The 18192-nt window shown below is 32.3% G+C and overlaps 1 protein-coding gene and 1 long non-coding RNA gene across 2 annotated transcripts; both read left to right on the top strand.

The window, feature by feature from the left end:
* Window positions 1-1722: 1722 nt before the first annotated feature.
* On the top strand, window positions 1723-4472 carry LOC105257945 (endocuticle structural glycoprotein SgAbd-2). Its single transcript, XM_011268902.3, has 4 exons — window positions 1723-1873; window positions 2519-2649; window positions 3202-3349; window positions 3999-4472. The coding sequence occupies exons 1-4, from the start codon at window positions 1862-1864 to the stop codon at window positions 4245-4247; spliced, it is 540 nt and encodes a 179-aa protein (XP_011267204.1). The 5' UTR covers window positions 1723-1861; the 3' UTR covers window positions 4248-4472.
* Window positions 4473-8859: 4387 nt separating this feature from the next.
* On the top strand, window positions 8860-14464 carry LOC112637147. Its single transcript, XR_003122430.1, has 4 exons — window positions 8860-9255; window positions 10535-10669; window positions 14050-14134; window positions 14353-14464. It is a non-coding gene; the product is annotated as an uncharacterized LOC112637147 (long non-coding RNA).
* Window positions 14465-18192: the final 3728 nt, after the last annotated feature.

The following is an 18192-nucleotide window of genomic DNA, read 5'->3' as shown; positions in this document are numbered from 1 at the left end:
TTCACAAGTGCGATTATGTACATGCGATTGCATTATACGTGGAAGCGTTTATTCCGTTCTGGGAGTGGTTACGTCTTAGGTGAACGCTTACTTTGAGACTTTGATGTTAAAATATGCTGTATTGTAAGAAAAATGAAAAGATAAATCGCCATATGCCATATAAATCGCAATAGAAGAATAGAAGGGAATTTTGGTCGAAGGAAAGGAGACAGAATGAAAAATGAAAAAATTGCTGCATGTGTATAATTTATCAATTAACTGAGAGAAAGAAATACTACTTTTAAACAATTTATGTATGACTGTATATTATTTAATTTTCAATTTGTAGATTTTTAGATAATAAATCTTTGTCGGACATTGAACCATTTATGATTTTCACTCTGTACTATTTACAGAATCTCTATAATATTACTATATCGATTAGCATTCACTCCAATTATTATTTTTTTATGAAAAGATTTACATTATTTATAATGCAAAAAGAGATGAATTTTTACGAGGCTAAGAGAAAGAATTTGAACAAGATTTTACTTCATATTCTCGTGAGATACATCGGTATATAATAGTTATTATGTAACGCTCTCAATACACGTGACGAAATCAGATGTATGAATGGATATCTTATGGTGCATTGTTTCTGATTTGTCCGTTTTGCAGTTGCGTTACATACGCAAGAGAACGAAAGAGATGAAGACACCGGCAGACTGCCCCTTGGATCGCCAGGTGGATGCTTTTATTGTGATTGTCTTGAAAGTAATTGGAGGACAATGTGCGAGATATGATTATATATTCAGGATCTCCGCGGGAAACGAAAGCAATGTGAATAACAAATGTGAGAAAAAATGTAATCATTGCTGTCGATTATACGCCGTGCCTATTCGATCTCGAATTAACGCTTGTCGCATCCGTTGTTGGCCAACATTGTTGTTCGCGGCCGCGTAGGATTTACATTCACAGATTATCCGTGTCGTGCATTTTTCCAATGCAAATGTGTACGATACCGACTGTCATGAGCAGCATAACATTTAAATTTATTGGGAGTCGCCGATAATATCGGGAGAAAACACTAATCCTGTCTATGTTCCTTTTACATTTACAAATGAGAATGTTCTACATATTATTTATAATCGTTGCATGATATAACTATGAGGTTTTTAGTTTACTTAATAATCATCTCTCTATATATAATCTCATTTTCGATAAATAGAAATACTCAATTATTGCGCGTCATCGGACCTAATTTTTTATTAAATTAATCGCATATGTTATATGTTTGTTAAAAAAAAATCGGCGAAAGATTGTCCTAATTATTTAGTCGCAAATTAGCAAAATAAATAATTTAGCAAAATAAAAAATATGAGAAATGATCGTCGTCGAAGTAATTAGACTGCGAAGTCATACCGATATCACCCGATATCATTACTTACAATGACACCCACATCGTCATTTCTCGCAGACTCAGTACGTTAACAAATGACTCTATTAAACTGAAACAGTAGCCGGCGTGGGCATTCGTACACACACGTGTGTTAACAAGTAATCGGCCCGGCAAATTGAATTCACATCGGTCAGGATGCTGCGGAGATGATACCGTGTATGCATATGTTGGGGTTGCTAAGTGGGATGGGAATATTACGAGGACGATGAGGGATCTCCGTTAGAGGAGAATGCTCCTCATGAGGGATCTCCGTTAGAGGAGAATGCTCCTCTCACAGCACGAACGAGCGATTCCACGCAGAAATCGGGAGAATGGGAAGGGAAGAGATCCTCTTAGTCTTCATATAAATGCCGGTGATGCTCGCAGTACGGGATCACATAGATTTGATCGTCAAATCGACAGCTGGCACGAATCGCCTTCATCATGCAGTATCTAGTGAGTGATTATTTCATCGAGAGCGCTACTGATTTTCCGGATATCAATCGCGATCCTGCCGTGTCTAGTTTTCGCGTGTTTCTTTCTACTTATTCTTTTCTTTTAATTCATCTGTGGATGCACGAAGATGTTTAAATTGTTCGATGATCAATGATCAATAGATGTTCGATGATCAATGATCAATAGATGAAATGAAAAATTTTAAAAACGTTAAATATTTTTTCGCTAAATTACGATTCGCGCGCGAGTTTACACAAGATTGGCATTTTATTAGCGAAGTATTTCGCAATCGATAGGATTGAACTTATAAAATGCGGGAACAGTGGCGAATTTCAAATAAAAATACCTAAATAGCGAAATTTGAATGGATGTCGAATAAAAAATGTGATATTTTGTTGTCGGATTAAACGCACGAAATATCGATTGCTTTTATCGTTTGCTCGACATTTTTTTGATATAAGAAATATGTCGCGAATGCCTTTTATATAATTCAAAAATTAATTGATATCAATACTTTAGTGTGTCTCTAGTTATCAACATGTATTAATCTCCTTCTACACACATATGTATATATATATATATAAATCCAAAAAAATATATTTTTCTGAATATTTACATGTGTATTGGTTAAATATATAATTACAGATCTTGGCCTTTGCAATCTTCAGCTGCGTCTTCGGACAATTCGGATCTTTCCGTGGTTTTCCCAACCAAAATGCATATAGAGCAACGCCGAGACCCTATCAACCGCAACCGCAACCGCAGCCACAATACTCGTAAATCTGTTTAAATCGTTAAAGTTATAATTCTTTTGCGATGACTTAATTAGAAAATTATTTTATTGGAAAATTATTTCCTTGAATTATATCATTAGACCAACATAAGTTCCGCGATTGCAAAATTATAACATAAATTAATTAATTATATCAAAAGAATTATATCAGAAAATTGTATTTAATTTTATTGATATAAAAATATTTTTCAAATTATAACGTTGAAGTTTTTAAATTATACGTTTATATAACGTTGTCATGAAACATTATTAGTCGTAAAAAAGATTTGAGGTAGGAAATTGTTTTAATATCAATGTGTATATAGAGATATTTTTTTTTAAAGTACCGTTAAAACTGTAAGTATATAAAACTAATTTTTATATAGCTTTTTTCTGTTATTGTTTTTTAAAACTAATTATCATTTAGCATTAAAATAAAAAGTAAACGCGGGACTAAAATATCTTTCTCATAATATAAAATACATATAATATAAAAATACTTATTCAAGCTTATGCGAAATGATACGATTTTGTGGATATATTATTTGTTTTTTAGCTCTGCCGGAAAGCCCTTTATAGGCATTCGTAGTCAACAAAAGGATACATCACCGGACGGATCTTACACTTTCAGTTATGAAACGGAAAATGGAATTTCAGTCTCCGAAAGCGGATATCCTCAAGCCGGACCTCAGGGTCAAACGGAGGTAATAATATTGCATTGTTGAATTTCGTGCATACTTAATGTATGTATATATGTGTAATCTATTTATGTAAATAATTTAATTTTTGTCCGAAAAATCATACGCAAAAAAAACCTTAATTCTTTTATTAGAAATTTTCATTAGAAATTTAAATTCCTGTAATCTTTATATCATAAATATAGGCGTTACAGCTGATAAAAATTAATATTACCTATATAAATATGTAAATTTCACTTCTTCATACTAATTTTGATCGAGTTTTATTCTTTCCTCTTTATTGCCTATCAATTGGTTTTGCTTCTATACAATAATATTTATGTATTTGCTGATATTTCATTTTTTATTAGCTAAAAATTTTTATTTCTTTCATTACCAAATTTATTTAATTAAAAAATTCAAGAATATATTGATTAAATCCAGTTTCTCTTAAAAACTTGAGAAAACTTATTTAATTAATTTTCTAATGTTCTTAAAAAAACTTATTACGTTAAATTTTTTGGTAATAATTGATCTTACTAATAATCTTAATGAAATAATCAATCTAAAATTAACATTATCAAAAGAAATCAAAAAGCTTTAATTATAATATATATCTATCTTTATTTATTTATTTTCTAATATATTTTATATCTATACATATAAACTTCGACAGGTGGTCCAGGGCAGATTTTCATATCCTGCACCTGACGGTACTCCCATCACCATCGAATATACAGCTGACGAGAATGGCTTTCATGCTCAGGGTGCCCACATTCCTACGCCGCCCCCTATCCCGGAAGCCATCAGAAGAGCACTCGCGGCAAATCCGCCCGGACCTGATGACGAGAAGTACGATCGACAGCCGTTTCAGCAGAGATTCAGTGGACCGGTATACAACGCCAACCCTTACCGGAGATTCTAATTTCGCACATCATTTGATTACAAAATCTTCCACGACGCACTCATGATACAGCCAAGCGAATCTGTTAAATGGAGGCTCGGCTAGACATATATCGTTGGCTTTAAATCATCTTCTTTCCAGCCTCTAATCCGAAGTGATACGTGTACATAAGATACAATATGGTGGATATAACAATATCGACCCCTACAGCAATGTAACTTTCGTTGTGCAATAAATCAGTATATATTGTTTTTATTTGCTCTTATGTGATCTTTCCTCTTTGCTGTTTGTCACAACATCGGTATCGAGAAAAATATATATTTAATAATATTTATGATTTTTCGTTTTAATATAACGTTATAGCAGATGAGATATTTGATAATTCGATACACATTATTATACATCATAATATGTAGATTGCGTGTCCGATTATTACTTGAAGATGCCTTGTGGAAAAAGTAACGTATAGTTACATGTTCTATTCGTTCGATTATAATTATATACATTTCATGTTCCCATGAAAAATGAAGGGTAGCATAGAATAATGGGATTATAATTCTACGAAAAAAAGAATGCTTAATGTCGAGCACTACTTATGTTGAAATTATGACAAATTACAATATTTTTGTTTGGCGTCAAAGTCGCACAAGTTTTAGAATTTATAAAACGCGATCGAAAGTTTAAAGAAACACTTTTAAAATTGCTTTTCATCTGTCTGATTTGATGCAATGACATACATCGACGGCAAGAAAATTGCCAGTTTTACAGACACGCCATGTTATTGTATTTATACGAAAAAAAATACTTATTCGTTTTTATGATGCCTATAATTTACTATAAAATCTGAAATCTAATAAACATAAGTAATTGTAACATAAAATAAATAGCTTTTATCAAAAAACGCGAACAATTTTTAAATAAATCGGGTATGCTCTATCAAATGATGATATTTTCAACTTCTGATTCCGACCGGAAATACGCTATCCGGATTAGAAGTTGAATTTTTTTAGGAGAACATGGTACTTTTTATTACAGATTCGAATAGTACGTGAAAAAATAAGAAACTTTTGTATCAAACGTTTTTTCTGAAAGTGACTCTGTCAATCTTAACATTTGAAGTTCATTATTTTATCACAGTTACTTTCAAGGTCAATCTTAAGATTGACAGAGGCACTTTCAAAAAAAATGTTTGATACAAAATTTCTTATTTTTTCACGTACAATTTGAATCTGTAATAAAAAGTAACATGTTTCCCTAAAAAAATTCAACTTCCGATCCGGATGGCGTATTTCCGGTCAGAATCAAAAGTTGAAAATATCACCATTTGATAGAGCGTACCCGATTTATTTAAAAATTGTTCGCGATTTTTGATAAAAGCTATTTATTTTGATGTTAAAAGGGATGTACGGTCTGGGACACTCCGTATATATATATATATATATATATATATATATATACGGAGTGTCCCAGATCGTACATCCCTTTTATATATATATATATATATATATATATATATATATATAAGGTGTCCCAAACCATCCGTACACTCCTTTTAAAATGAAAATAAATAGCTTTTATCAAAAATCGCGAACAATTATATATATATATATATATATATATATATATATATATATATATGAGATGTGCTTCAATACATGCGAAAATATTTTGTTATACATAAAAAAAGTTATCTTATTTTGAATGTTTTCGCAAAATTGCAATAAAACTTATTAATTAAATGCAATTATTAATTAGTAATGGTCTATTCGTCATGTATTAGCTTCTACTTTGCGAATTGAAAGGGTATGAAGAACATAAATTTGCGATTACTTTTACGATTGTGAGAAAAGGTAATATGTAAAGTTCAACTTCGTAACAGCTGCTGAAAAATCAATTGAGCCTTTCACATCATATAATCTTCATTGATCGTCCTCGTTTCAGATTTAAATTTATAATTCCGAAATCTGCAAATTGAAAACTTAAACAGACATAATATAATTAATTGATATTTAAAAATATTGATGTTTTGTATCATATATATATTTTTTATATTTTACATTATTTACATAGATTATTTACATAGAACAAAACGTAAAATATGAATATATATAACATATATGTAATAAGATATATTATAAAAAAAATTTATATACGTACAGTAGAAGTCATAAATTTTATCGTTATCGATTACTCATGTAAATGAAAAAAATTTGCGCGTTAATTTATCATGTCTAAATGAAGAATTCTAGTTGATCTAAAACTGATCTAAAACAACGTAAGCTAATGATAACAAGGGTATGGATACACCCTGACCTCTTCATATGTAACACGCGAGAATGAAAGAGTACTATTAAAGTTCGCATACCTGCAGCGAACGCTTCGAAATTATGTTTACACGATGTACGAGCAAACGAATGGATAGATTGATCATATTAAATAAATTTGTGAATTAACAAATTGAAAACTTAGATAAAATTTCTCTTTTCTCTTTATCATGTAATTAATTCAGAGAGTATTAAGTATTTTCTTATATTATATATATTGTTTTAATAATTTAACTCTTTTCATTTCTTAACAATATTTTAAAAATATTGATTTGATTTTTTTAAACATCAATAAAAAGGAAATTCGTTTTCAGTAAAACAAAATTGCAAAAAAGGATCGTGCATCACCTGAAAGTATGTAAACACATCTTAAATGAATCATTCTGAACAAGCAGGATGGGACGGATAAAGTGAAAGTGTTGTACGCACATCTTGGCCTCTCTTTCGTTACTTTGCATTCTTGCACGCATCATCCCGGTCAAGGACCGATCATCCGACACATGGAGCGCAACTTGGGCGGTTCCTCGAAAGGTTCGATCGAATCGATCATTAGAACAGAAAAGAAGGCCAAAAAAGTAAAAAGCGAGAAAATATATCTTCGATTTTGTCAAATACATGATAAAGCGTACAATTCATTATATCTATGAAATTAATTGTAAGTTTAATTTTCTTTAATATCAGATTGTTGAGATATTAATAAGACACGGCGTTAATTACTTTTCACATTTTTATATTAAAATAATTGATAAATTAATGATCAGTTAGACAAAATGTATATAATATGCATGATTGTCATTAGGTCAAATTAAATATAGAAAATTTAGCTTAAAATATTTATGAAAAAAAAAAAAAAAAGAATATAGATATTTCGACGAGTTCGAAGTCACAGTGCACGTTATGTCAAGCTGAATATGTTTTTAATACCGCTATATATAGAATGTTCATTTTAAAATTTTTCATCCGTTTATTTCACGATTGACTATTTTTTGCGAAAAATGTCAAAAGATCAATTCAATTTTGTGACATCAATGTTTTCGAGAACATTTAAGTACATTAAATGCAATGCTTTTTCATTCCCTTCGTTGGAGTAGCTATCCTTTCAAAAATTTTAAATGGCAATAGAGAGGTCAAGTAATATATTATTTTAAATCTTTTGATTCTCTATATAATTCTCTTTCTTTTTTTTTATTTAAATGAATATTTTTCGAGAAATCGCACTTGGAAGTTTAAGGTGTCAAAATGGTAAGGTGTTCAACCGATTGAAATCCTAGTTACTTCTGCTTACGACCAACTTTATCATCATTTCTATCGTCTTCTAGGATACATAAAGCTAAAGCAATATTCTGATTGGTTCTTCAGCTTACGTTTATGGTTATGGCAATTCATGTGCGAAAGCCTTTAAAGGCCATTCTACAATGGCCGTAGCATAAGGTTGTAAGGCGTAAAACTCAAAAAATTGACCAATCACAGTCGAGTATTCTCTTAATACTTGACTGTGATTGGTCAATTTCTTGAGTCTTACTCCTTACAACCTTATGCTACGGCCATTGTAGAATGACCTTAAAGCGTCGTCTACAATGGCAGTAGGATTAATGAATTAAAGCTGTAACTCAATAAATTGACCAATCATAATCGAGTATTCTCTTAATGCTTGACTGTGATTGGTGAAGTTACAGCTTTAATGCATTAATCCTACTAGAAGACGCTTAAGGTATAAGGCTCGTTCTACAATGAGTCGTAAGTCGTAAGTCGTAGGCAAATTGACCAACCATAGTCGATTATTTAAAAAATAATCAATCTATGATTGGTCAATTTGCCTACGACTGACGACTCATTGTAGAACGGGCCTAAGACTTAAAAAATTGACCAATCACAATCGAATATTCTCTTAATACTTGACTGTGATTGATTAATTTCTTAAGTCTTACGCCTTAAATACCTCCACCCCGCCGGTAAAAGTGCCAACGGTAGGGTGCAACTTTTCACGCGAAGCGAGGTTTCACTTTGCAACTTTCCACGCAAAGCGAGGTTCCACTTTGCAACTTTCCACGCGAAGCGAGGGGGACGGGTTGGGTGCGGGAGGAGGGCCGAAGTCCCCTCCTCGTGTGTGTGTGTGTGTGTGTGTGTGTGTGTGTATGTGTATGTGTGAATGCTAGTGCCATCGGTATGACCATAGCAGAGAGAAGACTGAGAGGTATCATGGCCCGCTTTTAGGTGATCCCTGAAAGCGATACGCCCTCTGTTTAATCTAAAAAACGTGGACGACATGAACTACAAAGCCAATGTCCACGAAAGTTCTCAGAGGGTAACATATAAGGCCGCAGCACCACAGATTAATAGACAGATAGCCAATGACCCGGGTAAAGACTAGACCGGTACTTTCTCACTGATTTCAGCGCCATACCGTAGTAGTGGCCAATGCAATAACTACTAACTACGTTCTTAGGATGAAACAGCGAGATGAGTTAGTCTGACAAAGACTAACAATCCATCGCTCTGACTTTGTCTCACCAACGATGAGCGTCTCGTGGACCCGTGCGGCGGCAAGCATGAGATATCACCTTTCGCGTTTTTATACTCGGCAAGCGGCAAATCACAAACGATAATAAAAGTATGTGTATTTTTGTATTTACCAGTTTATTCGAGAATGTGAAACGATTCGCATCAGCCAGCAGAAGAAATTTTGTAGATTAGTTAGAAGTTGAGTAAGTAATTAATTAATATTATATATTTCTATTTACATATATACGCGTGCGTGTGTGTGTGTGTGCGTGCGTACGTGCATGTGTGTGAAGAATCTCTATGTATATTATTCAAACTTAAAATAAGAACATTCATATATTATAACTACTCAATCAACTATTTAATTGTAATGTACGTGCAAATGCATCATGCCTTGTACATACGTAGAACATTATATAGATGTTATAAATGTCTTAGCCAGATTACAAAATCCATTGTTTTATAAAAAATCATAAATCTAAAATGATGTAAAAATCAATAAAATTTCATAAAAGGTTTAAAGGACCAGCGCAAAGGTGAAAAGATGTGAAAATAAAAACGGTTATATTAATATAATAAAACGTTTATTTAATTTAAGTGACAAACGCTGCGTTTCGATCCAATTCGGATCCTTTTAAATGTCAAATCACGGAATAAAGTAATAAACATAAAAATAAAATAAATATAAGATCAAATTAACAGTCATTAGAAATAAGTAACGGAAAGACGCGAAGCAAAATAAATAATAATAAAAGAGTTAGAAATGTCGAAGTAAAATTATGCAAAATAACCGACGAATTCAATTTATCCGCTTATCAACTCGTTGCGCTTCTTTGTTAATTTGAATTCATCAGTTATTTTGCGTAATTTTACTTCGACATTTCTGACTCTTTTATTATTATTTATTTTGCTTTGCGTCTTTCCGTTACTTATTTCTAATGACTGTTAATTTGACCTTATATTTATTTTATTTTTATATTTATTACTTTATTCCGTGATTTGACATTGAAAAGGATCCGAATTAGATCGAAACGCAGCGTTTGTCACTTAAATTAAGTAAACGTTTTATTAGGTTTATTATATTAATATAACCATTTTTATTTTCGGATCTTTTCACTTTTGCGCTGGTCCTTTAAGCCTTTTATGAAATTTTATTGATTTTATCCTACAGATCTTTATTCTATTATTAATTTTATTATTCTTAATTTTGATGTAAAAATCGTTGCGTTTGACAATGTAACAATTAGTTTCTTGTAAACGTTTTATAAAATGACTAAAATTCTCTCTTAGCCAGATTGTAAAACATTTCATTTTTAACTTGAGAATGGGACCGCACTTTATAAAATGTCTAGACGTTTTATAAAACGACGGATTTTGTAATCTGGCTACGACATATTATTTTTATTTATTAGTGTTTGCTGCGATATATGTACATATAAAACATTAAATATTTACATAAACATAATGATTTTTTTATAACAGAATGGACAAAGAACAAATAAAAAGAAAGTTAGAAGAGATCATGGAAAAAGAAGAAAAAATAAAAAAAAGAAGAAAAGAATTTGAGAAAATGTTGGAAGAAAATAATACTGATGAGGGAGCAGATAACGATGAAAAGTATTTATTGTTCTATGACATATGTAATATGTATATACAGGGTCTACCAAAAGTGTGGAAACCCCTAAATATCTCGGAAAATATACGTTTTACAGAAAAGTGTTTCCAACAAAAGTTGTAGGGTTTAAGAAGATCTATATACTGATTCTATCAGTTTGACCTTGGATGGCGTCGTCAAGGTCAGGTCAAGGTCACATTGACTTTTTTAAATGACACCCCCTACATTTGATTGCATATTCTTATAGCTTAATTCAAGAGCTTTCCAAAACACTATAATAATGTTCATTTTTATTAAGTACTTTGCGAGTTATGAGGGTTGAATGATAGAGTAGCGCCGGTATTAACATTATCCAAGGTGTACTACATGGAGGTTACTCGCTCGGATTTGCATCTGTTGTGTGTGTGATCCAGCTAACTAAGGCAAGATCGGTCGTGGATCCAGTCAGCAAAAGCAAAGATCCAACCAAATTACAATCGAGCATTTAAAGACCTGGAAAGCAATCGACATAGTAAACAGTAAATAAATTTGTGGATGCTCATTTATCATAATAATTGTTCGAAATGTGTGCGTGTGCGTGCGTGCGGTGCGTGTATACAGAGATCAGGTTAGGTTGCACCAAACGATTGCAAATGTGTTTCAATGTGTTAAAGTAAATGCTGAAAGTGGCTGCCATTTACTTCCTGACAATATGCTAATCTTTGGTAGAATGTAGAAATGACTTTACGATTCGTTTCAAAAGGTATCAAAGCCATTTCATCCCTTATTCGCTGTATCAATTCGTGAATGGTTTTAGGTTTTGTTCTGTAAACCTTACTCTTCAGATATCCCCATAGATAATAATCAAGAGGAGTTAGATCTGGTGACCGAGGTGGCCAATCCTCTCCTCCCTCATTTCCGTTCCTTCTTCCTATCCACCGTAGCGGAAAAGTCTCATTTAAAATACGACGTGGTCCTGCACCAAAATGAGCAGGAGCTCCATCATGCTGAAACCATATTTCTTGGAAATTATTTGGAAAAGTATTCTGTATGGCTGGAATTATTTGATCAACAAGTAATCTCTCATACCTTTGAGCGTTCAAATATTCTTCAAAAAAAAACGGCCCTATTAAATAGCCATCTATTATTCCGCACCATACATTTATTTTTTGTGGATGTTGTGTGTGAGTTTCCCGCACCCAATTCGGATTCTCATCTGACCAGAAACGAAAATTTTGATTATTAACTTCTCCCGTTAAGGTAAAAGTTGCCTCGTCTGTGAAAACAATTTGATAAGGGAAGATGGGCCGGACATCTATTAGTGCCATCATTCTTTCACAGAAATGTATACGACGCTCCTCATCTCCGTTTTGCAATTCTTGAACGTATTGCAATTTATATGGATGGAACTTGTTCTTCTTTAAAATTCTCCAAACCGACATGGGAGCAATATCGTGAGTTTGAGCGACTCTCTGAACACTAGAATTGGGATCTTCAATAAATGTCTGCAGAACATCAAGTTGTTTTTCTTCGTTGGTTGCAGACAATGGTCTTCCTGACTTAGAGCGATTTCTTACGCTACCAGTTTGTCTAAAACGTTCTATTGTTTTTAACACAGTGGACTTATTAATTCGACGGTTCGGATACGTGTCATTAAATAATCGAACGACATCAGAGAACGATCTTTCGTTATCACCCCATCCACGCATCATGAGGATAGTGATTCTTTCACGTTCCGACAAGTCGCCAGCCATTTTTAAAACGTTTAATTTTAATTAATCGTACGTTGTATTTGGACGATAACAATTAATTTCTGCTTGCTCAAAGCTGAAGTTAGAAGGTGCTCGTTCTTTGATAGCTTTATACATTCTTAGTTGAATTTTAAATGCGAGTTAGACTGCATGTAGTGCGTCACATAGCGGTAAATGAAGGAACTAACGAGACGTTTCATACACGTTTTATGGAGCAATTTTTTGGCAATTTGACTTCAGCGAAATATGAGGATATGTTGAGGAATCGATCTTGCCTTAGTTAGCTGGATCACACACACAACAGATGCAAATCCGAGCGAGTAACCTCCATGTAGTACACCTTGGATAATGTTAATACCGGCGCTACTCTATCATTCAACCCTCATAACTCGCAAAGTACTTAATAAAAATGAACATTATTATAGTGTTTTGGAAAGCTCTTGAATTAAGCTATAAGAATATGCAATCAAATGTAGGGGGTGTCATTTAAAAAAGTCAATGTGACCTTGACCTGACCTTGACGACGCCATCCAAGGTCAAACTGATAGAATCAGTATATAGATCTTCCTAAACCCTACAACTTTTGTTGGAAACACTTTTCTGTAAAACGTATATTTTCCGAGATATTTAGGGGTTTCCACACTTTTGGTAGACCCTGTATATAATATATATATATATATATATATATATATATATATATACAGGGTGGGGAAAAAGTATGGAAGCAAACAATTATTTCCGAAACTATTCATTTTTCGACAAAATGTCTTAGACATAATTTTTATGGTATGAAAAGATGTATTATGTGGCATAGACGGCATGGCCTTGAAATGACCCTTACGAGCTGCATACAAATAACGTAAAAAATTTTAAATGGAACTCGTCAGTTTTTGTTACAGATTCTTGTAGCTGATGTCGAAACGTTTACAAAACACTGCATATGAGCCCCATTCCCTTAAAAACACTCCCAGTTACGAAACAATTGTGATACAAACAATTTGTATGCACATTGACATTGCTTACATTTGAAATTACAGAAATGAAAATCAGTAACAATTCCTATGATAGAAAACGACAAAAATAGCAAATTTTCAAAACACAATATCCGAAACTTGTATGCCAATTGACACTACTTTTTTAAGGATAAAATAAATGATAATAATAAATAAGGTAGCGATGATCAAGAAATCAAAAAAATTCTATGAATACTCATAGACAGTGTATCATATGACAACAGGTACAATTACATGTTATTAGTGGACGCAACTGAATGTCATGATGCGAAATCAGTAAGCAATGTCAATGTGCATACAAATTGTTTGTATCACAATTGTTTCGTAACTGGGAGTGTTTTTAAGGGAATGGGGCTCATATGCAGTGTTTTGTAAACGTTTCGACATCAGCTACAAGAATCTGTAACAAAAACTGACGAGTTCCATTTGAAATTTTTTACGTTATTTGTATGCAGCTCGTAAGGGTCATTTCAAGGCCATGCCGTCTATGCCACATAATACATCTTTTCATACCATAAAAATTATATCTAAGACATTTTGTCGAAAAATGAATAGTTTCGGAAATAATTATTTGCTTCCATACTTTTTCCCCACCCTGTATATATATATATATATATATATATATATATATATATATAGTATTATATGCAGAGAAACAGCAGCAGGATCCATCATCCCACATGCAGCGTCGGGCTGGTGTAAGGCGCGCCGAACGTGATGAAAAGTATATTTATTAAATTTCGGATTTATATATGTATATATATCAATTTATGAGAATGTATTTGTTATTTTACGCGTGCGTGCGTGCATGTGCACGCGCGCGTGCGCGCGTGTATGTGTGAGAGAGAGCGCGCGCGCATGTGTGTGTGTGTTTAAATATATAAAATAATTATATCTCTCTATTTATCAAGCTATAATATGTTTCTCTCTTATGTTTTATAGATATAAATGGTCTGCACGCAGAGAGAGAGGAAGAATGGAGAGCAGAGGAGGAAGAAGTTCGAGAAGAAGAAGCAGATCTTTTAGTAAAGGAGGAGCAGGAAGAGGAAGAGGCCGCGGAAATATAATTTTTAATTATAATTTTTAATTTTTTTATAATAATATAATATTTATTTTTTTTAATTCTTTTTTTAAGTTTTCTATAAATTTTTTTTCATTTTTTTCTACTAAAGTAAAGATATGTAAGAATATATAAGAATAATATTATAATTTAATAAATTTATTAAAATTTAATAAAAGTCTAATTTTATTTTGTAGTATAATATTATATTTAGAAAACACTGATTATTTTAGTTATTTTATTTCATTATTTTATTGCACTTTAGAATCTTCATACTATTACTTTATTTAAATATGTTTTATATGTGAACATGTAAGACACATTGCTTACTTTCTAAAATCACATTTTCATATTTGTAAAAATAACATTGTACATACAATACATATTAAAATAAAATAATAATATAAACAATAAATAGAAAGGTAATAATATAAAGTTATATAGAGCGATTCTGAACAAACATTTGTCTTTAAAATATTAAATTCTTGAATGAATTCTAAAACGATTTTTCCTCTTGAAAAATTTTGCCCAGAGTTTAGTTTTTAAACTATAAAGGAAAATAGTTAACAAATTACGGAACGAGTACGAGAAGTAGGTAGGGACAGCGCGATATAAATGATTACGTGGGGCGCTCGCCGCGATCAGCTAATTGCTACACTTATGAATTGATGAAGATTCGACCAACATTTCTCACTGGAACGTAATCACTTATATCGCGCCGTCCCTGCCTACTTCTCGTATTCGTTCCGTTATTAATACGAACTATTTTCCTTTATAGTTTAAAATCTAAGCTCCGGGCAAAATTTTGCAATAGGAAAAATCGTCTTAGAAATCATTCAAGAATTTGATATTTTAAAGACAACAACAGTTTGTTCTGAATCACCCTGTATATATTTATATGTAATTTTATATACAATAATCTTGGTGTCAATTGTTAGCTACTCATAGAGCATTTCCAGGAGACGCCACGTGGAGGCCAATTGATACATAACTCGAAATTCTTAAAAATATAAACATAATATTTGCTAATAAAAAATATAAAAATGTTAATATCTTGCATTTAAAATTAATATATAAAAAAAATAAAAAATTATGTTTTAATTTTAAAAAATTCCGAGTTAATTGTCTCCCAGTTTATTCGATCTGCCATAAGGCCACGAATTTTTACATATTTTATACTCGTTCCGCATTAAATGCCGCGAGTAAATATAAAATAGTCAGATCGTACCGCTCGAAGAGCCGCGATCGTTTTACTCGTTCCGCATTAAATGCCGCGAGTAAATGTAAAATGGTCAGATCGTACCGCTCGAAGAGCCGTGATCGTTTTATATATTGTACGTAGTAATGGTGATTTTACATATGTTTTATGTTCTTTAGTTTTTGACATTTTGTCTTTATTTCTTTTGATCTTCCAGATACTGTATTTATTCCTTCTCTTCCTCCATTGTTATTCTTTTTTGTAATTGCATATATCTTGACTCTTAACATAAAGTCTAACATTTGCATTCTATGTGAATAACACTCGTTGATCTGATTAAACCAATCTTCATCAGTATGCTGGACGTGTTTAACACAAATCTCAAGGAGCTTTTTCTTCACATCTTTGAAATATCAATACTTCTTGTAACATCAATTTATTGCTTCAAGTTGTAGAGTTGTAATAATATTCAAGTTGTAGAGTTGTAATAATATTCAAAAATGAATCCGTTGGTCTTGATAGCCATTCTATTTCAGGATCATCTTCGTCTTCATGTTCATATTCACGTAGCTGAATATAGATTTCATTGTCGTTTGATTCTTCCATCGGTGTTTTCAAATTTTTTTCACGACAGCTGTCGCACTTTGTATTCTTGTACCGTAGCGAGCAATATATCCTGCGAAATATGAAATTGCATTTCTTTCATATGAATGTAAGTTCTCCTTGCCTCTGAATGTAAGTTCTCCTTGTTGATCTTTGTTATTTCATCTAGATAGTCGGAATTGTGTTCTGAATATTTTGTAATTTCTTCAAAGGCTGTCGCAATGAGATTATCACAGTCGTCATCCATTTCAGTTAAACAAGTTAATTCTTCTTGTAATGGAATATTGTTATTTTCCATTTCACCACGAATTACCGATGTACATCCGTTAATGGAGACGTTTCTTGACAAGTTACATTTTCTCTGTCGCTTCCATAAATATATCCACTTAATAAAATATGCCGCAACGTTAACCGTACCATTCCAGCAGTTGGATTACGGTTAAATCCTCCGCGTCCTCTAATTTTTCCAAATGTTCTACGGAATCTTGGTTGCATAGTGCAGTGGCAAACCTGAAATCCGGATAATGTTGTTTTATGGAACGATACATTGATAAAATTGATTTCACGGTCGTAATCATTCCATTAAAACAGGGAGGTCTCGAAATCTTGTTGGGGGGAGTACTCCACTTTCAACACCAGTCAACAAAAGACGTCAATAATTCTTCAACTATTAAATTATCATCTGATAATGGACCCTTTTCTCCTTTCCAATTATTTAAATGATAGACATTCATAGCATCTATTACTTTATTCATTTTGTAAACAAATTCTGCAGATGCTTTCCATGAAGAACTTTTTAATGTATCGCTTTGCCCTGCTGTTGATATTGCTGCAGCAAATCTTGCATTTAACATTTGAATTGCTCTTTTCACATTCATAACTTCAAAATTGTTTGGATAAAAATGCGCGTAGGTAATTCAATAAATTTGAAGTATTTAATTGTCTGTCAATTTGCCATGTTGCAAATAAGTCATGAAAAGACATAATAATTTCGCCATTTACATAAATGTACTTATGAGATCTCAACTGTCTAATTAACCGCTTGATAAGATGAGGCCAATCAAAAGAAGCAAAATAAGTTTCATTGTTCAATTGAAAAGACGTGGAGAAATTTTCATGTGAAGAAATTTTCCAAATATTAAAAGCTTTTCTATTTGGTCCACCTTGGTCATGTAATTATCTGCACATTTGCCCCTCCATCTTTCAATTTTTGTAAACACATCTCGGTGAGTTCAATAATCTCCTTATGTGTTGTACTATTTCCAGTCAAAAAGTATGCTACTATTTGCCGCCAAGGATTTTCCGCATTAATATTATCAAGGCAAAATAGTAGAATATGTCCCGCTTGTTCATCGCGTCGTCCCAAGGGTCCGAGATCTACTAAACCTTCGATGATATCATATTTTCGACTGTATTCTTCAAATTTTTTAATTGACATCTCATCGAATTTTAAACAGTCAACTCTTTGAGAAGAGTAATTTAGACAAATTTTCTCGAGTTTTATAAAATATTTCTTCACAAAATCCTGGTCGAATTTCTGTTTCTGATATCCAATTTTTGACAGAAGATTCTGATGGGAGATTTAGTCCAGCCTTTCTCATCCGTGAATATCCACTTGCGGAATAATAAAACATTTGTTTTGCTAAATCTTTTTCTTCTTTTGTATATTCTTTTCGTCTCTTATGAAACTGAAGTTTTATCATAGTTCTCGCAAGTGGTTTTAAACATTTCTTTCCATTTAAAAATTAATTTAGACTGTGTTTGCAAATGTTCTTGTTTTTCTGAATTGCAATATTGCGATGTTTCAACATATGAGTCATACTTTTTTGTTTTCTCTTCCTCTCCATAAGAAATTTTTTCAGTCTCAAATTTTCTTTTTTTAACTTTTCAATTTCGGAGAATTCATCTTTATTATACACTT

Source organism: Camponotus floridanus, unplaced genomic scaffold (assembly GCF_003227725.1).
Source record: "Camponotus floridanus strain SB8 unplaced genomic scaffold, Cflo_v7.5 scaffold134, whole genome shotgun sequence".
Classification (NCBI taxonomy): domain Eukaryota; kingdom Metazoa; phylum Arthropoda; class Insecta; order Hymenoptera; family Formicidae; genus Camponotus; species Camponotus floridanus.
The sequence above is the reverse complement of the archived record's forward strand: the minus strand, read 5'-3'. Positions and strand labels throughout refer to the sequence as shown.

What these genes read in the sequence shown, in the direction of transcription:
- LOC105257945 (XM_011268902.3), top strand. An exon ending in CAACCGCAGCCACAATACTC is followed by an intron (nt 2,650 to 3,201) that starts GTAAATCTGTTT and finishes TTTGTTTTTTAG; the next exon opens with CTCTGCCGGAAAGCCCTTTA. An exon ending in GACCTCAGGGTCAAACGGAG is followed by an intron (nt 3,350 to 3,998) that starts GTAATAATATTG and finishes AAACTTCGACAG; the next exon opens with GTGGTCCAGGGCAGATTTTC.